Here is a 22,730-nt window from a genome sequence, read left to right as displayed (position 1 = left end):
ATGTGGCCTGGTACAGTTCAGGAAGGGCTCTCTCACCCCTCCTCCTCTTTTCCTGCGGCCTGGCAGGTTGCGTGCTCGCATAAGGGTCTGGTATGGATTTTTTTTTTGGGGGGGGCACCAATTTTTTTTTTATTTGGCGTAGGGTTTCCCTTAATATCAATATCAGACCTTAAGGGCCTGGTAATGGAATTTAGGGGGACCCCCACGCATTTTTCTTTTTTTTCTTTTTCAATGACTTTAAATTTTTTTAATCTGTATTGCCAGGACCCAATGATTCATTATAGCAGCGAGTAGTTTTAAATTACTTTTTTTCCTTTTTAGAGATGTTATTTTGTGCAGGGACTGTTATAAACACAGGTAACATGCGCTACTTTACAGGCATACTATAGACACCCCCCAGGTACAAAATTTAAAGGAATATTTCACTTTATTGTTTCACTTTAAGCGTTATTAAAATCACTGCTCCCGAGAAAACTGCAGTTTTAACCACTTTTAACCACATGTAGATATACGTCGGCAGAATGGCACGGACAGGCACATGGGCGTACCTGTACTTCCCTGCCTAGACGCGGGTGGGGGGTCCGATCGGGACCCCCCCGCTACATGCGGCAGTCGGATTCCTGCGGGGAGCGATCCGGGACGATGGCGCGGCTATTCGTTTATAGCCGCTCCGTCGCGATCGGTCCCCGGAGCTGAAGAACGGGGAGAGCCGTATGTAAACATGGCTTCCCCGTGCTTCACTGTGGCGGCTGCATCGATCGTGTGATCCCTTTTAAAGGGAGACTCGATCGATGACGTCAGTCCTACAGCCACACCCCCCTACAGTTGTAAACACACACTAGGTGAACCCTAACTCCTACCCTGTGGTTAACTCCCAGGGCCAGATTCACAAAGAGATACGACGGTGTATCTCCTGATACACCATCGTATCTCTGACGTAAACTGGTCCTATCTATGCGCCTGATTCATAGAATCAGTTACGCATAGATAGGGCTAGATCCGACAGTGTTACAATGTGTTACACTGTCGGATCTTTTTTTCAATTTAAAAATGGCGCCGGGGGCGTTCCCGCTGATTTACGATAAATAATATGTAAATCAGCGAGATACGCAAATTCACGAACGTACGCGGACCCGTCGCAGTGTTCTTACGTCGTTTCCGTATCGGTTTTCCGTCGTATACTTACCCCTTCTTTTATCAGGCGCAGCCAATGTTAAGTATAGCCGGAGTTCCTGCGTCGAATTTGAATTTTCCTACGTCGTTTGCGTACGCCGATTCACGAACACGCGCGTCGCAAGTCCCGCTCACGTCGCAACCACTGACGTCCTAGTGACTTCAGTGGGAGCAATGCACGCCGGGAAATTCCCCGGACGGCGCCTGCGCATTTAAATCAGCGCGGGAACGCGCATGATTTAAATAGTACACTCCCCTAGCCGCGGAATTTGAATTCCGCCGGGGGATTTAGGATCCGCCGTCGCAAGTTTGGAGGTAAGTTGTTTGTGAATTAGCCACTTGCCTCCTAAACTTGCGGGAGCGGATCTTAATTCACGTAGAACGAGCGGATCTATAGATCCGCTGCGCTACGTGAATCTGGCCCCCAAACTGCAACTGTCATTTTCACAATAAACAATGCAATTTAAATGCATTTTTTGCTGTGAAAATGACAATGGTCCCAAAAATGTGTCAAAATTGTCCAAAATGTCCGCCATAATGTTGCAGTTATGAAAAAAAAACGCTGATCGCCGCCATTAGTAGTAAAAAAAAAATAATAATAAAACTATCCCCTATTTTGTAAACGTTATAAATTTTGCGCAAACCAATCGATAAACGCTTATTGCGATTTTTTTTACCAAAAATAGGTAGAAGAATACGTATCGGCCTAAACTGAGGAAAACAAAAAAAATTATATATGTTTTTGGGGATATTTATTATAGCAAAAAGTAAAAAATATTGCATTTTTTTCAAAATGTTTGCTCTATTTTTGTTAATAGCGCAAAAAATAAAAACCACAGAGGTGATCAAATACCACCAAAAGAGCTCTATTTGTGGGGAAAAAAGGACGCCAATTTTGTTTGTGAGCCACGTTGCACGACCGCGCAATTGTCTGTTAAAGCGACGCAGTGCCAAATTGTGAAAACCCCTTGGGTCATTTAGCAGCATATTGGTCCGGTCCTTAAGTGGTTAAAGAAAAAAAAAACAATTGCATTGATACATGTTCCCTGGGAGAGGACCCAAGTCCCCAAACACATTTTATGACAATAATTTGCATATTATCCTTTAAAATTAGCACTTTTGATTTTTCATGTTCGTGTCCCATAGACGGTGTTAACGGTGTTCAAACACATTTTTTGCCTGTTCGCATGTTCTGCTATGAACCAAACCGAGGGGGTGTTCGGCCCATCCCTACTCATGATACATTAGTGTGATGGTCTGTGGGAAGAATGCTCCTCACACTTGTCGTTGGAAAGAATTAACCCCTTACAGATAGCTAAAAAGATGGACGGTGTCATTGAGAACTTATCTGGGAGCCCAAAATTGCTCAATGTTCAAGGAACCCTTAGCAAACTCTGGAGGGACCCTAGTTGAGAAACCTTCGTCTAATGTGTCTAGAATAACATACAGCCTAAATGGGGGGAGTGGGTTAACCAATCAAGCACAAATTCTCTGAGGCCTCGTACACACGACCGAGTTTCTCTGCAAAAACCAGCAAGAAACTTGTTGTTTTTTTTTTTTTTGCCGAGGAAACCGGTCGTGTGTACATTTTTCGACGAGGAAACTGTCGAGGAACTTGTCGAGCCAAAAATAGAGCATGTTCTCTATTTCCTTGACGGGAATGGAGAAAATTGGCTTGTCGAGTTCCTCGACAGCCTAACAAGGAACTCGACGAGCAAAACAATGTGTTTCGCCCATCGTGTGTACGAGGCCTCAGGCACACTCCAATGTGGTAAGCCTTCCCAGAACTAGCAACCTATGGAGGAACCCAAAGGGTTTCATGGAACGCTGGATGAGAAACCCTATCTCCACTACCTTATTTGCCGGCGTATAAGATGACCTTTTATACTTAAAAATTTGGCTCAAAAATCAGGGGTCGTCTTATACGCCGGATGCAGACTGCGGCCGCCCATTTTTTAAAAGCCGCGCCTCCTCCTTGTGCTGTTCCGTGATAGGCTCAGTGATCCGCCTATGATGGACGTCATCTCGTCCTAAGCCTCGGATGAGAGGACGTCCGTGATAGGCGGAACACAGGCTGAGTTTACATGGGGGGAGTGGGTTAACCAACCAAGCACAAATTCTCTCAGGCACACTCCAATGTGGTAAGGCTTCCCAAAACCAACAACCTCTGCAGGAACCCTAGGGCTACATGGAACGCCGGTTGAGAAACCCTATATCTACTAACTACTAGACATGTGCATTCGTTTTCACCCCGAATGCATTTTCATCTGAATGTCAGGGATTTTCGCGTTTGTTTTAACAAACGATAACGAGCGCGCAGAATCCAAAATCCGAAAGATCCGACATAAAAAATGCTTTATTTTCATTTTGTTGCGACAACAGTTGGATATAGATAGAGGATTCGACATGACGGTGACAATAGCGATCTGTGTCTATCGAACCTGCCGTTAAATGTGCCTAACCTAACTATTAGTCCAAGATTATTCTACATAGAGAGGAAAGATCTGACTTTATAGAGACATGAAGATTCGACAAAGCAGCTAAAAACATACGATTACAGCGAGCGGACATTTATGGTCAAATGCTCTGCCCATAGGCTATAGGAGAATTCTAATGTTGGCTGACTAGTAATAATAATTTTTAACTACTTGCCGACCAGCCGCCGTCATTCTACGGCGGCAGGTCGGCTCTCCTGGGCGAGAGCCCGTCATACTACGTCGGCTCTCTTTGCGGCCACTAGGCGCGTGTGCGGGAGTCCGTGACTCCCGCGATTGCTCGTTACAGAGCTCCCGGTCCTGTCAGGGGGGGGGAATGCTGATCCTCTGTTCATACAATGTATGAACAGAAGATCGGTGTTTCCCCTAGTGGGGCTACCCCCCCTACAGTTAGAACACACCCAGGGACATACTTAACTCCTTCCCCGCCCCCTAGTGTTAACCCCTTCACTGCCAGTGGCATTTTTATAGTAATCCAATGCATTTTTATAGCACTGATCGGATCGCTATAAAAATGCCAATGGTCCCAAAAATGTGTCAAAAGTGTCCGAAATGTCCACCATAATGTCGCAGTACCGAAAAAAAATAAAAAATAAAAAATCGCTGATCGCCGCCATTACTAGTAAAAAAAAAATATTAATAAAAATGCCATAAAAATACCCCCTATTTTGTAAACGCTATAACTTTTGCGCAAACCAATCAATAAGCGCTTATTGCGATTTTTTTTTTACGAAAAATATGTAGAAGAAGAATACGTATCGGCCTAAACTAAGGAAAAAAAAGTTTTTTTATATATTTTTGGGGGATATTTATTATAAAATTATATTATTAAAGTAAAAAATATTAATTTTTTTCAAAATTGTCGCTCTATTTTTGTTTATAGCGCAAAAAATAAAAACCGCAGAGGTGATCAAATACCACCAAAAGAAAGCTCTATTTGTCGGGAAAAAAAGGACGCCAATTTTGCTTGGAAGCCACGTCGCACGACCGTGCAATTGTCAGTTAAAGCGGCGCAGTCCCGAATCGCAAAAAGTGCTCTGGTCTTTGGGCAGCAATATGGTCCGGGGGTTAAGTGGTTAAATATAATAATTACTAGTGTCATACAACATTAGAATTCTACTATAGCTTGTGGGCGAAGCATTCGACCGTAAATGTACGATTGCGGCGTCGTACAGTTTAGTTTCTTTGTCAAATCTTCTTAGAACTATCAACAGACACCATAAGCCTTCAATTGACAGATTCGACCTTAATTCATTCGGATTTTCGGACGAATGCATTTTTTAACAGAACAAAATAAATAAACTAATTTCGGGAGTAACTAAATAAATGCATTTTTCAGGCGAAAACGAAATTCCGAAAGGAAATATTTCAGTGGGCACATGTCTAGTAACTACTCATGATACATTAGTGTGATAGTCAGTGGGAAGAATGCTCCTTACACTTGTGGTCATTGAGATTAATTACACCCATTGCGAGAAAGATCGATGGTGTCAATTAGAAATGATCTGACATGCAGAAATTGCTCATCGCTCTAGGAACCCCTACCAAACTCTGGAGGAACCCTAGTTGAGAAACCTTGGCCTAATGTCTCTAGGATACCATACAGCCAAAATGGGGGGAGGGGGATAATCAACCAAGCACACTTTCTCCCAGGCACATTCCAATGGTATAAGCCGTTCCCAGAACATCTGAGGCTGTTATGGCCTCAAAAAGTGGGCAAGATCCATATTAATAGCTATGGTTTTGGAAGTCCAAACAGCTCATACACTGTAATGCCGCGTACACACGATCGGAAATTCCGACAAGAAAAGTTTGATGTGAGCTTTTGGTCTGAAATTCCGACTGTGTGTAGGCTCCATCGGACATTTTCCGTCGGAATTTCTGCCAACCAAAATTTGAGAGCTGGTTCTCAAATTTTCCGACCAGAAAAGTTCTCGTCGGAAATTCCGATCATCTGTATGCAATTCCGATGCACTACTAATGATTTTTTTTCGGGACTGCGACATTATGGCGGACACATCGGACAATTTTGACACATTTTTGGGACCATTGTCATTTTCACAGCAAAAAGTGCTATAAAAATGCACTGATTACTGTGAAAATGACAATTGCAGTTTAGGAGTTAACCACTAGGGGGCACTGTAGGGGTTAAGTGTGACCTCATATGTGTTTCTAACTGTAGGGGGCGGGGCTGGACGTGTGATGTCATTGATCGTCGTTCCCTATATCAGGAAACAGACGATCAATGACACTGCCACAATGGAGAACAGGGAAGGTGTGTTTACACTAACCTCTCCCCATTCTTCAGCTCCGGTGACCGATCGCGGGACATCGGAGGCGATCGGGTCCCGCGAGCGCGGTCACAGAGCGCTTGCGACCCCACGGCTGGGCTTAAGGAATCACGTACGGGTATGTGATTGTGCCCAGCCGTGCCATTCTGCTGACGTATATCGGCGTGATATAAGTGGTTAATAAATGTTTTACTTCTGCATCCGGTTCCTTGTGCTAAAGTTACTTTATCTAAAGTCCCACTTCCTTTTTCTATTTTAAAGCAAGAAGTATGTCAAGATTGTTTCAATAATCAAAAATTTGTAAATTCACAAATTCGGTAATTCGAAAATTCGAAAATCTGAAATAATAACTATTTATTAAATTATAGGTATTGGAATTTCCTTTCAAATTTGTCTGTTAGTGAATGTAACGAATATGCATTTATCTGAAGTTACACATTTTCCGAAATAATGAATGCCGTATCTAAACAAATGGAACATAATACAATTAATAATACTAAATAACAATAATAATAAAAACGTTTTATTATTATAATTTATTATTAATACGTTTTCTTCCATTTGTTATTTCGAATAAATTCGTAACTTAGGATAAATTCGTATTCCTTATGTTCACTAACAGTCAAATTTGAAAGAAAATTCCAATACTTATAATTTAATAGTTAGTTATTCTTTAGCATTCTCAGATTTTCTTACTTATTTTTGAATTTACAAACTTTCAAATTCATGAATTTTCAAAATTAATACATTCCGAATTTTCAAATTTCCCAATTGTGATCATAACGAATGACCCGGAAAACAAAAAAATAAAATAAACTAATGAAACAAAAACAAACTTATTTTGTCGCCAGTGTACTCTTATGCCCTGTACACACGATCAGAATTTCCGATAAAAAAAGTCTGACGGAATTTTTTCATCGGATTTTCCGACCGTGTGTGGGCCCCATCAGACTTTTTTACGTCGGAGTTTAGAAATAGAAATTTTTTTTCCTATGGAAAACAATCCTAGCAGAAATTCCGATCGTCTGTGTGGAACTCCGACGGAGAAAAAAAAACACACGCATGCTCAGAATCAAGTCGACGCATGCTCGGAGGCATTGAACGTAATTTTTTTGGCTCGTCGTGGTGTTTTACGTCACCGTGCTTTGGACGGTCAGAATTTGGACTGACAGTGTGTATGCAAGACAGCTTGAGCGGAATTCTGACTGAAAATTTCATCAGATTTTATCCCATCGGAAATTCAGATTGTGTGTACAGAGCATAACACTTCTTGGGGACTGGTGACAATAATACAGTGATCAGTGTGTCAGGTCACCTGTGGCCAGGGGACAAGTGCACCCCGTTGGGGTCAGGGATGCACCACAGGGTAGTGAACCCTATGGCCGACTGCTGCTATTAGAGCGGAAGCGTGAACCCAAGATCGCCCAAGGTGCGGAGTCTAAGACCCAGCTTTGTGTTCACCAGAGCCTCTAGTGGTGAGGATGGCCTTCGCCGCAGCTGGATCCAGGTCGCGACCCCTGGGATCCCCTAGGTCATGCTCCGCAGGGAGAGAGGGGAAGCAGCAAGCAGGACAAGCGGTAGTGATGGGTAAGCCGAGGTCAGGGCAACAGGCAGACTAGGGTAACCGAGGGGCAGGGAAAAGGTCAGGATCACAGGCAAACAGGGGAAGTCAGGCACGAGCCAAAAACGGTACACAGGAAGATAATCGTAGCACACTGCAGACAGGAACTAAGACAGTCAGAAGGAGGGTCAGGTCTATAATGAACACATGGAGATCAGGTAAGCTGCCAGACTTTATTGCATATCCATGACACAGTGCTAAAAATATGCACTGTCACTGTACTAAAGACAGGGGAGGGGTTAAACATCAGAAGTGATCAAGGGGTTAACCATATGCCTAGCCAGGTTTTGTGTGGGGGAGGTGCTTTTACTAAGGGGAGGCATGGATTCATTCTCCTGCTTTGCAGGAACACAGGATCTATGCCTTCCCTACTGACAGAACGGCAATCTGCCTTGTTTACATAGGCAGACCACCGTTATTGCTCTCTGCCTAACGATCGGTGGGTGTGGCGGACACTGAGTCTGATACCCGCAGATCAGCTCCCGCTGTGTCTAATCATGGCGGGAGCGGGTCGTCGGTGGCGCTAGGGTGACCATGTGTCTTGGATTGCCCGGGAAAGTCCCGCATTTTGCAGGTCTGTCCCGGGCCCCTTCATTCCAGGACAATACAGTGTCCCGGAATGAAATTTACACAGCCACCCCCCAAATCAAACTAATGCCCCTAAAAAAGGCCGCCACATCACCACTTTACTCACTGACAGTACTTGTCCTGGCCGGGAATGCCTGGAGAGGAGTACAATCCCCGCCCCCTGCTTGTAATTGGAGAAATCATAAATCCCGCCTCTTGTGTCCAATCACTGTGCTGTGATTCGTTACAGCACAAGCTGATTTTTGGGAAGGGGGGGTGTCCCTGAACGGTAGTTTGGAAATGTGTTCACCCTAGGAGGCGCGCACGTGTCGGATCACGCACTAGGTATGCGATCCGGCGCAGAGCGGCCGCCCTGCCACAATATATGTACGGTGGGTGGTCTGCTGGTGGTTAATCATATACAGACTGGTTTTAGTTTCCTGAGTGCAGCTACACAGACCTGGTCATCCCTGCTGCTGGATGCCTGCATTCGGTTTTCGGTATCTCTGTCACCCCCTAGTGTCTGAAAATATACATATGAAATATCTTTAAAAAAAAAATCTAAAACTATTGTAATATTGTTATAATAAGCCCAAGATACAGAGTAGTTTTCCCTTGCTCAGCTCCTGACACCTTCTCTATCTCTTTGGAAAGTGATGATTGTGGAAAATAGCGCTGTCTATATTCTGTCGTATAGATGACACATTGTAATACAAAGAGACAATGCAATCACTTCTCCCGTCCTTTCATCTCACCTGACTAGAAAAGCGATTGTAATTACGGATCATTAAAACATAACTTGACATTCAGCGCCTCACGACGCATTTTATTATTGTTAATTGATGTCATTTTATCTATGAGGACTGAAAGGAGGACAATTATTTCACATTGAAGACATCCATCGATAACACATTCAGGATCCTTGCACGCTGGGGGGGGGGGATATATATCTGGTGTATTTATGTAGGATCCGGCTGATTAAATGATCCTGCGCATTAAAAATGAAGTCCATAAAGGCCCAGATTCTCAAAGGGCTTACGACGGCGCAACGCCATGTACGCCGTCGTAAGTCCAAATCTGGGCCGTCGTATCTATGCGACTGATTCTTAGAATCAGTTACGCATAGATATCCATTAGATCCGACAGGCGTAAGGCTCTTTTTTTGTCTGCTAGGTGTCGCCTCTGTCGTTTTCCCCATCGAGTATGCAAATTAGCTAGATACGCAAATTCCCGAACGTACGCGCGGTCCATGCAGTGAAGTTATGAAGTTTACGTTAGGTCTGCCCGGCGTAAAGTTACCCCTGCTATATGAGAGGCAACCAATGTTAAGTATGGCCGTCGTTCCCGCGTCGAAATTTAAAAATTTACGTCGTTTGTGCAAGTCGTCCCTGAATGGGGCTGGACGCCAATTACGTTCACGTCGAAACCAATGACGTCCTTGCAACGTCATTTGGAGCAATGCACCCTGGGATATTTTACGGACGGCGCATGCGCAGTACGTTTGGCGCGGGAACGCGCTTAATTTAAATACTACACGCCCCCTACCCGCCTAATTTGAATTAGGCGAGCTTGTGCCGGGTGATTTACGTTACGCCGCCACAACTTTACACGCAAGTGCTTTGTGAATAAAGCACTTGCCTGTAAAACTTGCGGCGGCGTAACGTAAATGAGATACGTTACGCCCGCACAGTTTTGCGCGATTCTACAAGAATCTGGGCCAAAGTGTCTTTATGGACCTTGCTTTGTGCACTGGTGGGCAGTCATGTTGGAACAGGGAGGAGCCGTCCCCAAACTGGCTGATGTCTTAAGAGTTCCCTTCACTGGAACTAAGGGGCCAAGCCCAACCCCTGAATTATAACCCCCCACACCATAATCCCCTCCCCCCCACCAAATGATTTGGAGCAGTGCACAAAGCAAGGTCCATAAAGACATGGATGAGCGAAGTTGGGGTGGAGGAACTTGACTGGCCTGCGCAGAGTCCTGACCTCAACCCGATAGAACACCTTTGGGATGAATTAGAGCAGACACTGTGAGCCAGGAGACATGTTCGGAGCCGAATCCAGCTTCGTTCGGATCTCAGCCTAGCCGGTGGACATGCCGGCTGGTGGGCCGGGAGGCCCAGTAAAGCCGCGTACACACGATCGGTCCATCCGATGAGAACGGTCTGATGGAACGTTGTCGTCGGTTAACCGATGAAGCTGACTGATGGTCCGTCGTGCCTACACACCATCGGTTAAAAAAACGATCGTGTCAGAACGCAGTGACGTAAAACACAACGACGTGCTGAAAAAACCCAAAGTTCAATGCTTCCAAGCATGCGTCGACTTGATTCTGAGCATGCGTGGGTTTTTAACCGATGGTTGTGCCTACTAACGATCGTTTTTTCCCCATCGGTTAGGAATCCATCGGTTAAATTTAAAGCAAGTTGGCTTTTTTTTAACCGATGGTTAAATAACCTATGGGGCCCACACACGATCGGTTTTGACCGATGAAAACGGTCCATCAGACCGTTGTCCTCTGTTTAACCGATCGTGTGTACGAGGCCTAAGAGCGAGGGAAGGTGGCCAACATCAGTGCCTGACCTCACATTTGTGCTTCTGGAAGAACGGTCAAGCATTCCCATAGACACACCTCTAAACCTTGTGGACGGCCTTCCCAGAAGAGTTGAAGCTGTTATAGCTGCAAAGGGCGGAGGCCAACTAAATATTGAACCCTCCGGACTAAAACTGGGATGCCAATAAAGTTATAAAAGCAGGCGTCATAATACTTTTGGTAATGCAGTGTGTTAGGACAGGAATCCAGCGGTGTCCTCACCTGAGCTGATTTTTCAATGGGCTGCCGCCACCATCTCCACTAAGGAGCCTTGCAGCTTCACAGCTTGTTCCCTACTGCGCCTGTGTCAAGCGCGCTATGCTCTGTGAATGGACCGGCTGCGGGGGAAGGAAGAAGGGGCCACTCTCAGCCAGAAGTGGGAGCGAGTACCTTTCAAAACCAGCTCCCCCCTCCCCCCAAAAGGCGCCAAATGTGGGGCAGCAGAAGTGGGGGGGGGTCAGACAAGCAGTGCTTCCCCTTTTGAGTGGAGCTCCCATTTAAGCCCTGGGGGCAGAGCCCTCCGTCCATGGCGGATCGGGTGAGATCTGATGAAAACGGACATGCCGTGTGAGCAGAGAGGGACTTGTCATCCGCCAGCTCAGCGGAGATCCAAGGAGAGATCTTCCTGCTGAGCTGGCAGACTCCGCTGAGACGGATCCGCCTAGTGGGAAAGGGGCCTGATTATGCAAAAATGGGTCGGCCATCAGTCAGGGTGTGGTCCAGAAGTTGAGAGACAGCATGCCAGGGGGGATTTCAGAGGTCTTGAAAAAGAAGGGACAACACTGAAAATATTGACTCTTGGCATAAACTTAATGCAATTGGGGTAGATTCAGGTAGGGCTGCGCACTCTTACAGAGGCGCAGCGTTCCGTTTTTACGCTACGCCTCCGTAAATTACTTGCGCTACGCTTCATTCACGAAGCAGTAGCTCCGTAATTTGCGGGGGCGTTCCGTAAAAGTGGCCGGCGTAAGCGCGCGTAATTTAAATGATCCCGTAGGGGGCGTGGATCATTTAAATTAGGCGCGTTCCCGCGCCGAACGTAGTGCGCATTCTCCGTCGGGAAACTTTCCCGACGTGCATTGCGGTAAATGACGTCGCAAGGACGTAATTTGCTTCAACGTGAACGTAAATGGCGTCCAGCGCCATTCACGATTCATTTACGCAAACTACGTAATTTTCAAAAATCGCGACGCGGGAACGACAGGTATACTTAGCATTGGCTGCGCCTGCTAATAGCAGGAGCAGCCTTACGCAGAAACCGACGAACGCAAACGACGTAAAATTCGAACGCCGGGCGCGTGTACGGTTGTGAATCGGCATGAGTATGCAATTTGCATACTCTACGCTGACCACTACGGGAACGCCACCTAGCGGCCAGCGTAAGAATGCAGCCTACGATATGACGGCATAAGAGCCTTATGCCAGTCATATCTTAGGCTGCAGTCGGCGTATCAAGCTTTCTGAATACAGAAAGTCGATACGCCGGCGCTACTTAGCAATTACGCTGCGTATCTATGGATACGCAGGCGTAATTGCTACCTGAATCTACCCCATTGTCAATAAAAGTCTTTGACATTTATGAAATGTTTGTAATTATACTTCAGTATCCAATAGTAACATCTGACAAAAAGATCTGATAATACTGAAGCAGCAGAGTTTGTGAAAATGAATATTTGTGTCTTTCTCAAAACTTTTGGCCACGGCTGTACTTTGGCCTGACTTGAGTGCCACAGACTGCAATGTAAACCCGGTACTGACCCAGTACTGATCCGGTACTGACTCAGACTAATGAAAAAAGCTGCAATAAAAGGAATACTGAATTTCTTGCAGCCAGGGCAGCCGTCACAAATTTTTGGGGCCCCTTACACAGCTTTAGGCAGGGCCCCCCTGGAGCAGAGAAACGGGGGGGTTGCCAACGAAAAAAAAAACAAGTGTAATCTCTTCTCTCCTGACGCAAGATTACAGGTGTAATACAAAAATAAATAAAAAAATTAAACGGGAGGGGGGTCGGCCGGGCCTGTAACGGGCCCTGGGGACCATTGGGCCCCTTACAGGTGTAATGCAAAAAATAAATAAATAAATAATAATAATAAAAAAAACTGGAGGGGGCCAGCTGGGCCCCTTACAGGTGCATAGCTCCCAACTGTCCCTGATTTTGAGGGACTGTCCCTGATTTGGAGCAATGTCCCTCTGTCCCTCATTCCTCCTCATTTGTCCCTCATTTTGGTCTGATCTATATAGATGTATATAAAATGCACTTTTTATTCATCAAAAAGTGTTTCCCAGTGCTAAACCTTTCATCCAAGTTCTAAATTGCTGCATTTGTAAATGCCAAAAGTCAAAATAAAGGAATAGTAGTGGTAAAAAAAAAGCACTTGTGGGTTTAACCAATCTTGTTTTTTGTTTTACAATTCTCCTTTAAGGGGGCGTGGCAAGGGGTGTGTCCTATGCCTGCATGCTTTTACTGATAGGTGTCCCTCATTCCCATCTCAAAAAGTTGGGAGGTATGCAGGTGTAATGCCTGTACCCCCCTGATGGCGGCCCTGCTTGCGTCCGTGTGTAAGGATGCCCATATGCGGGCCGTGTTTACCTGCACTGGGTGTGCACAGGTATTCCATGTATCGGCGTGCAGGCAGTCCCCTTTAAGTCAATTGGGGTGCAGTGGTTGGGCAGACACAGCCGCTGCTCCAAATTAGAAATCCATGCGCATGCGCGTCCCCGAATGCAGACACTGAGTTCAGGACATGCACCCGCATCCTGAATTGTGAAAAGCTCACAGGGTGCGGTGAAATCAGAGGAAGCCGTTTCAGTCTGGGAGAGGTTCGGGTACTACTGTGCAAGACTGAAGGGAAGGCCGGAGGTCAGATTTTATCATGTAAAAGCAATATAAAATCCCCCGCAGAGCGCCCGCCTTCTTCCATCAACACTTCAAATCAAATGTCATAAGGGTGAAGTCCTACCTAAGACCTTCCCCAGGGTGAGAGATTTGATGGCTTTGAAATAGATATCCGATGAAAAGTGATGCCGTTGCTTAAGGATCTTGTCAATCTGAGAATTAAAAAAAAAAAAAAAAGTTACAAGATATCAAAAAAATGAATTAAAATTCAATGAAATAAAGTTACATTTTTTTTTATAAAAATAGAACAAAAAAATGTTATACAAAATTCTAATAGCCACATTGCACATTAAGCAGCTCTATGCTTTAAAGTGGTAATAAATAAAAAACCTAAAATTTTATATGAACAACATATATCTATATATCTATCTATATATATATATATATATATATATATATATATATATATATATAATATATATATATATAGATAAAGATATATAGAAAGATAGATAGATAGGTAGATATGTACAGTATATATATATATTTAGATATAGAGAGAGAGAAATATATATAAAAGTTCTGTGCTTCAGTAATCTCCCCCCCCCCCCCCCTCATAAAAAACAATGCTGCTCTCGTAACCCCTCTTTAAACAAATATACTAAAATAATCAAGCAATATATGGCTCAAATCACTAGTAGGGCTGTGAAAAACATATAAACATATAAACAAAAATATGAAAAAAATATATATATCAATAATATAAACAAATAAACAAAATATATAAATAAAACAAGTATATAAAACAAATTATATAAACAAAATAAATAAATACACAAATAAGCATTTTTTTTTTTGTCTATCTGTTCATGTTTTTCACAGTTCTACTAGCGATTTGAGCATAGATGTAATATATTTCAGCTTACCAATTATTTTTTAGTCTTTTTTCACCCCTGTTTTTACCTAGTGATTTGGCCAGTAACACACCTCCGGCCCAAAAAATGCGTCGACCTCTTTGTCCCCTGCTCCATCTGTCAACCACTTGTCATATGAAGCTTCAATAAAAGGATTTTTGGAGGTGCAGCCCTCCGGAATTATTTCCTTACAATGAATGTTTGCTTTTTGTCTTTACTATCACTTTAAATAAAAAGAATATAAAGTGCAGTGTAAAGCATCCATTCAGACTTTAATTTGTTTGGTGTGAATGTCGCTTACAATGTCTGCGAATAACACGATGATATAATTATACCGCGGGATAATTATATGCTGTGCAGCTCAGACCGCCTGCGGGGGAAGGGACACAGTGATAACACGTCTGTGCTTAGAGATTTTTTGGATTTCTGTATTCATGTTTTGTACAATCCAATCTAATTTGTATCTAAATCTTAACGTCCAAAAGCCAAATGGCTGCTGCCATAACAAAGATATCCCTCTTCAAACAGCCGACGTATATTGGCGTTTGACAATCTGGAAGTGTTTGAACAAAAAAAGAGCAACAATTTTGAAATATATATATATATATATTCATTTTTTTACGATCTGCTGTAAAACATACCCAATAAAAACATTTAAACAATCAAATTTCTTCATCAATTTAGGCCAATATTATTTGTACTATAAAAAAAAAAGAGCATCAATTTTGAAAAAATAATATTATTTTTTACTTTCTGCTATAAAACATATCCAAAAAAAAAAGTTTTGAAAAATCTAATTTCTTCATCAGTTCAGATCAATGTGTATTCTGCTACAAATTTTGGATAAAAAAAAATAATAAATCCCATAACGCATATATTGATTGGTTTGTGCAAAAGTTATAGGGCCAGATTCAGATACTTTGGAGTTTCTTTAGGTGGGGCGTAATGTATCTCAGATACGTTACGCCTCTGTAAATTAGGGCGCAAGTTCCGTATTCAGAAACCACTTGCGCCCTTAGTAACGGCGGCGTAACGTATGTGTGTCGGCGTAAGCCCGCCTAATTCAAATGTGGATGATGTGGACGTGTTTTATGTATATTAACTGTGACCCTGCGTATTTGATGTTTTTGATGTTTTTTATGCATGCTCGAAATTACACCGCAAATCGTCAATGCTTTAGACGTGAACATAACTTACGTACAGCCCTATTCACGAACGACTTACGCAAACGACGTAAAATTTAAAAACTCGACACGGGAACGACGTCCATACTTAACATTAGCTACGCCTCATATAGCAGGGGTAACTTTACGCCGGAAAAAGCCTAATGTAAACAACGTAAAAAAATGTGCCGGCCGGACGTACGTTTCCGAATTGGCATATCTACCTAATTAGCATATTCATCGCGTAACTATACGGAAGCGCCACCTAGCGGCCAACGTAAATATGCAGCCTAAGATACGACGGTGTAAGACACTGATGCGAATCAGTCGCATTGTTACGACCCCGCACACTCAGAGATACGACGGCGTATCCGGAGATACGCCATCGTATCTCCTTTCTGAATCTGGCCCATAGTGTCTACAAACTAGGTGATACATTTATAGATTTTTTTTTACTACTAATGGATCGATCCATCCGGTTCACCGCTGAAGCAGACTGATGGTCTGATGGGTGTACACACCATCAGTTCAAAAACCGATCGGGTCAGAAGGCGGTGATGTAAAACACACAACGTGCTGAAAAAAATGAAGTTCGATGCTTCCAAGCATGCGTCGACTTGATTCTGAGCATGCGCGGGTTTTAAACCGATGCTTTTATGTACTAACCATCGGTTTGGACCTATCGGTCAGCGGTCCATCGGTTCGATTTTAAAGCAAGTTCTCTAATTTTTGTCCGAAGACAAAAGACCGATGGGGCGTACACACGGACGGTTTGGACCGATGAAACTGAACTTCGGTCCGTTTTCATCGGTTTGGACCGATGGTGTGTACGCGGCCTTAGTATTCTGAATGTATAAAGACTTCTAGATTCTTGGAAGAATAAAGACTTCTACAATAATGGAAGAATAACGATTTCAGGAATGCTGGATGGATGAAGACTTCTCGAATTCTGGATATTAAAGACTTCTAGAATCTTAGATAGATACAGTCTTTTTGATTCTTGGATAGATGTAGACTTCTAGAATCCTGCTGAATACATTTCTACAGATAAAGCCTTCTAGAATGCTGGATGAATAGTCTTCTATGCTCCTAAATATATAGATTCTAGATTATTGGAAGGATAAAGACTTCTACAATAACAGATGAATAAAGATTTCAAGAATGTTTGATGGATAAAGACCTCTAGAATCCTGAATGATACTGACTTCTAGAATCCTAGCTAGAAACAGACTTTTAGAATCCATCTGGACAGATGTAGACTTCTAGAATCCTGATGAATATATTTCTACCAATAAAGACTTCTTGAATCCTGGATGGATGAAGACTTCTAGAATTATGGATAAATATAGACTTCCACTATAATAGACTACCACAATCCTGAATGGATAAAGACTTCTAGATTCTTTGAAATACAAAGACTTCTACAATAACAGATGCATAAAGATTTTGAGAATTCTGGATAGATAAAAAAGGCTGGATGGAATTCTAGATAAAAAAGGCTTTTTTAGAATCCTAGCTAGATACAGGCTTTTAGATTCTTGGATAGATGTAGACTTCTAGAATCCTGATGAATACATTTCTACAGATAAAGCCTTCTAGAATCCTGGATGGATGAGGAACTCTAGAATCCTGTACGAATAGACTTCAATGCTCCTAAATAGATACAAGCTTCTAGATTCTTGGAAGGATAAAGACTTCTACAATAACAGATGAATAAAGACTTCAAGAATGCTTGATGGATAAAGACTTCTAGAATCCTGGATGATAATGACTTCTAGAATCCTAGATGGAAACAGACTTTTAGAATCCTGGACAGATGTAGACTTCCAGAATCCTGATGAATATATTTCTACCGATAAAGACTTCTAGAATCCTGGATGGTAGAAGACTTCTAGAATTATGGATGAATAGACTTCCACAATAATAGACTTCCACAATCCTGAAGGGATAAAGACTTCTAGATTCTTTGGAATACAAAGACTTCTACAATAACCGATGCATAAAGATTTCCAGAATGCTGGATAGATAAAGACTTCTGGAATTCTAGATAATAAAGACTTCTGGAATTCTAAATAATAAAGACTTCTAGAATCCTAGCTAGATGATTCTTGGATAGATGTAGACTTCTAGAATGCTGATGAATACATTTCTACAGATACAGACTTCTAGAATCCTGGATGAATAGACTTCTATGCTCCTAAATAGATAAAGGCTTTTAGATTCTTTGAAGGGTAAAGACTTCTACAATAATAGATGAATAAAGATTACAAAAATGCTGGATGGATAAAGACTTCTGGAATCCTGGCTGATAAAGATTTCTACAATCCTGGATAATAAAGACTTCTAGAATCATTCTTCAGCACAATTCCTCCTATCCAGCCCTGATGATGGGGAAGTGTTGGTGACCCCAAAGATCGTTGGCTGTTCCTATATGCTGAGCTGGGAACGTGACCTTGAGATAGATTGGGACTGATGAATACATTTCTACAGATAAAGCCTTCTAGATTCCTGGATGGACAAAGACTTTTAGAATCCTGGATGGACAAAGACTTTTAGAATCCTGGATGGACAAAGACTTTTAGAATCCTGGATGGACAAAGACTTCTAGAATCCTGGATGGACAAAGACTTCTAGAATCCTGGATGGATGAGGACCTCTAAAATCCTGGATTTATAGACTTCAATGCTCCTAAATAGATAAAGGCTTCTAGCTTCTTGGAAGGATAAAGACTTCTACAATAACAGATGAATAAAGATTTCAAAAATGCTGGATAGTGTGACAGGAAGTCAGGTAAATCTGTGGGTGTTGTCACTGATGGGACATACATTTCTTCCTTGTTTAGACGATACAAAGATTGTTATCGGGTGTCGGCTACAAACGTAGCCAGGAGGAAGGCTAAAGGCCGTTAAAGAACTTAAGCTGTTCAGAATGAAGCAATCAAGGCCTTTATAAGTAGCCAGAGGGTTACTACTTGGTTGCTGCATCACTCCTAAGGCTGTGTGAGTAGGAAAGCAGTGCCAGAAAGTCTCCCGATGAGGTGAGGAGACCATTGACTTTTTCCTGTGTTATAAATATCAAAAGACTACTGTTTGTGCTGTATGACCAGCATTGTCTGCCCAGCGCTAGGCGGAGCCAGACTCCTTAGATAGGTTCCTGTGTGGAAGGTAGACGCCCAGAGTGGCTAGGATTTATTTTATGTTTAATTTTGTTTATGCTGTTTGGATGCTTGCAATTGTTTTCCAGCAAGATGGAAAATAAACCAGAAACTTTGTTTTCAACCGTTTTCGACTGCCAGTCTTTATGAATTCAGTGTGTGGTGAACCCATCCAAGCAGTCGCACACCCCGCTACCGAGCTAACCCTTCACAATGGATAAAGACTTCTGGAATCCTGGCTGATAAAGATTTCTACAATCCTGGATAATAGACTTCTAGAATCATTCTTCAGCACAATTTCTCCTGTCCAGCCCTGATGATGGGGAAGTGTTGGTGACCCCAAAGATCATTGGCTGTTCTATGCTGTCTTGTTTTGAGCAAATGTCTAAAACGACAAATTATTGGACCTTAGGTCTTACATTTTGGTTCCACTAGACAAGGGGCTGAAACAAGATTTATGTTGTTGCTTTAGAACAGCTGAGTGAGGAAATTGATAGATTGTTGCAATATTTATTCAATCTCTTTCATTGCCCCATTGACATCATTGACACTGTACATGCCCCCCCTCCCCCTCCAATAGGTATACACATTACCTGAATTGTCAGCTCCTTTCCTTCTCTTGTAATCTTCACGTGATGCAGCTTTCGGTGGTTGTCTATTCTCTTCAAATCAAATGTAAATACATACATCCCTTCTCTGCCCAGCTTATATCTCACTTGTAAACTACCTGGAAAAAAAAGAATTCAGTGCATTAAACCTTGTGATCGGTAAATATAAATACTGGATATATTACGAATAAAATCGCTGTACAGAAAGTAATGTGAAAGTGGGAGTAACTTTTTAGGTCATTCAAATGTGACATGATGGTAGAGTAACTTTTCCTCTATAGTAACTCTTTTTCTTTCGTTTCATTGCAGGTAAATAATGGATCTTTGAGTTTACCCGCTCATACAGTACCGCTATAGTCCTCCCGCCCCTTCCTTTTTTGGTCTTTTGGGTCTTTGGGGTCCCTTAAAGCGGTAGTTCACCCCCCCCCCGACACATTTTACCATCGAGACAGGCATTGTAGCGCGAGCTACAGTATGCCTGTCCCGATTTTTTTAACCCCGTACTCACCTTGTAGTCGTCCATCGTAGATTTCGGCTCCCGCAGGGAATGGGCGTGCCTATGGAGAGGGAGGATGATTGACGGCCGGCCCTGGCACGTCACTCTCCCCGAAGACAGCCGGAGTAGGTCTCGGCTCTTCACGGCGCCTGCGCACAGGCTATGCGCACGCGTCGTGAAGACCAAGCCTATTTCGGCTATTTCCGGAGAAGCGTGACGCGCCAGAGCCGGCCGTCAATCATCCTCCGTCTCCATAGGCACGCCCATTCCCCGGTATCTTCGATGGACGACTACAAGGTGAGTATGGGGCTAAAAAAAACGGGACAGGCATACTGTAGCTCGCGCTACAATGCCTGATTTTAAGGTAAAAGAAAAAAAAAAATTTTTTTTCCCGTCGATAGGGTGAACCCCCGCTTTAAGTCCTAATTCTATTCTAACTGATCTTTAGGATGATGGTACTAATATTTCTATACACCGCTGGCCTAATCCTCAAAAAACTGGCGCAACGTAACTTTTTCCATTTAAGTTACACCGTCGCAAAATCTCTAACTAAGTGCCCGATCCACAAAGCACTTACCTAGAAATTTTGAGCGATGTAACTTAAATCGGGCCGGCGCAAGGCGTTCCTCTTCTCCAGGGGGCGATTACAATTTAAATGAGGCGCGCTCCCGCACCGGCCGTACTGCGCATGCTCGTGACGTAATTTTCCAGACGTGCATAGCGCGAAATTACGTTACGTCGGGCTTTGTGGATTGCGACGGGACAATAAAATTGCGTCGGGTAAAAAAAAGATACGGCGCCAAAAAAAAAAAAATTTAATTTAAAAAAAATCGCGACGCGAGCAAGAAAGGTCTGTTTTTACAAGGTGTAAACAGTTTACACCTTGTAAAAGCAGCCCTAATTTTGCGTTAGCAAAATAAAACTTACGGAGAAAAAACAAAGCTGAAAAGCTTCGTGGATCTCCGTAAGTCCTAATTTGCATACCCGAGGCGGCATTTCGACGCAAAATGCCCCCAGCGGCGGATGCGGTACTGCATCCTAAGATCCGACAGTGTAATTCAATTACACATGTCGGATCTTCGTCCTAACTATGAGAAACTGATTCTGTGGATCAGTTCCATAGTTAGGACCAGGGATACGACGGAGTAACAGCAGTTACTCCGTCGTATCTCTTTTGAGGATTTGGCCCCATGTACCAAGAGGTTTCTATTTAAATCAATAACTCCATGACAGCACATTGCTTCTGCTTGGAATCCATTATTTACTATGAAAAGGAAGAATAACAGTTACTATAGAGAAATGCCTTGTACACCCAATCAGATTTTCCGACGGGATAAACGCCGATGGGTTTTTCAGACGGAATTCAAGCTGTCTTGCATACACACTGTCACACCAAATTCCGACTTTTTTCCCTACAGACGAACTGAATTTTCGATAAAAGTTTGTAACGGTCAGGGGTTAACACCGTTTACGTTATTCCATTCCACCAACCCAAGACAGCTTATCCGACACTCCACTCCACTCCGGCAGACAGGACCCATTGGATTTCCCCCAGAAACGAGACACACACAGCTCTGTCTCTGGTTCCAAAACGAATGAACACTTTAATGGTAAACTCAGGCTGGTTATATACAGTTACAAAGCATGCTGCAGTAATTACAGGGACAATGAAGCACTCCACCCACAACATCACACAAAGGGGTGCTCAATACACATTCCGTTAGATAATGACATTTAGATGAGCTAATTACTCATCATTACCCAGACGTTCTGACTCTGCGATAAATTATTCTCACCTGCTACATAAAACACATTCCTTTAGTAAACATAATTGACATGCTAATCCACTACACCTGAAAGGTCAGACATCTGACCTTTCAGATTGCCAACACATATCCATCATCAATAGAACTTTCACACAATACAATACAGGGTTAGTTAGCATAGCACAATGAAATATATCAGGAGCCAGACTTAATTAACACAATAGACAATAGAATGCAAACACAGCAAGATTTTATCACTACAGCCAGGTAGACTTAATTAGCACCTCAACAGTCTCTTAGCCGGATTCAGGTACAGTTACGACGGCGTATCAGTAGATACGCCGTCGTAACTCCGAATCCACGCCGTCGTAACATTAAGCGTATGCTCAAACTGAGATACGCTTAAATGTTGCTAAGATACGACCTCCTACACTGTCGTATCTTAGCTGCCTATTTACGCTGGCCGCTAGGGGCGTGTACGCTGATTTACGCCTAGAGACTATGTAAATCAGCGAGATACGCCTATTCGCGAACGTACGCACGGCCGTCGCAGTAAAGATACACCGTTTACGTAAGGTGTTTTCAGGCGTAAAGATTAGGGTTGTCCCGATACCGATACTAGTATCGGTATCGGGACCGATTCCGAGTATTTGCGGGAGTACTCGTACTCCCGCAAATACCCCCGATACTGAAATAGAATACTTCCCCCCCCGCCGTCGACGCATCCCGCCGCTACGCCGCATCCCCGCTTGGTTAATACGGGCGGGGAATATTACAGCTTTCATTTGAATAGCTGTAGTGTTTCCCGCCGCGCCGCGTATAGACACTCCCCCTTGCTCGGGTGAACTGTCCAATCCCGAGCAAGGGGGAGTGTCTATACGCAGCGCGGCGCGAAAGACTACAGCTATTCAAATGAAAGCTGTAATGTTCCCCGCCCGTATTAACCAAGCGGCGGCACGGCGCGGCAGCATGTACGGTAAGGGGCACATGGCTGCATATATGGGGGGGACATGACTGGATATGGGGGGGGGGCATGGCTGGATATGGGGGGGGA

At 43.3% G+C, this 22,730-nt stretch overlaps 1 protein-coding gene across 1 annotated transcript in view; it reads right to left on the bottom strand.

The window, feature by feature from the left end:
* CNTNAP5 (contactin associated protein family member 5) overlaps positions 1-22,730 on the bottom strand; it is a 373,233-nt gene that overhangs the window by 34,445 nt on the left and 316,058 nt on the right. The window contains exons 19-20 of the mRNA XM_040358233.1: positions 19,400-19,533; positions 13,700-13,787 (exon numbers count right to left, since the gene is read on the bottom strand). Of these exons, the coding sequence (XP_040214167.1) occupies positions 13,700-13,787; positions 19,400-19,533 (222 nt within the window). The remainder of the gene's footprint in view (positions 1-13,699; positions 13,788-19,399; positions 19,534-22,730) is intronic.

The sequence above is a fragment of the Rana temporaria genome, chromosome 6 (assembly GCF_905171775.1).
Source record: "Rana temporaria chromosome 6, aRanTem1.1, whole genome shotgun sequence".
NCBI classification, from domain to species: domain Eukaryota; kingdom Metazoa; phylum Chordata; class Amphibia; order Anura; family Ranidae; genus Rana; species Rana temporaria.
Note: the sequence above shows the minus strand (reverse complement) of the source record. Positions and strands in the feature narration are given on the sequence as shown.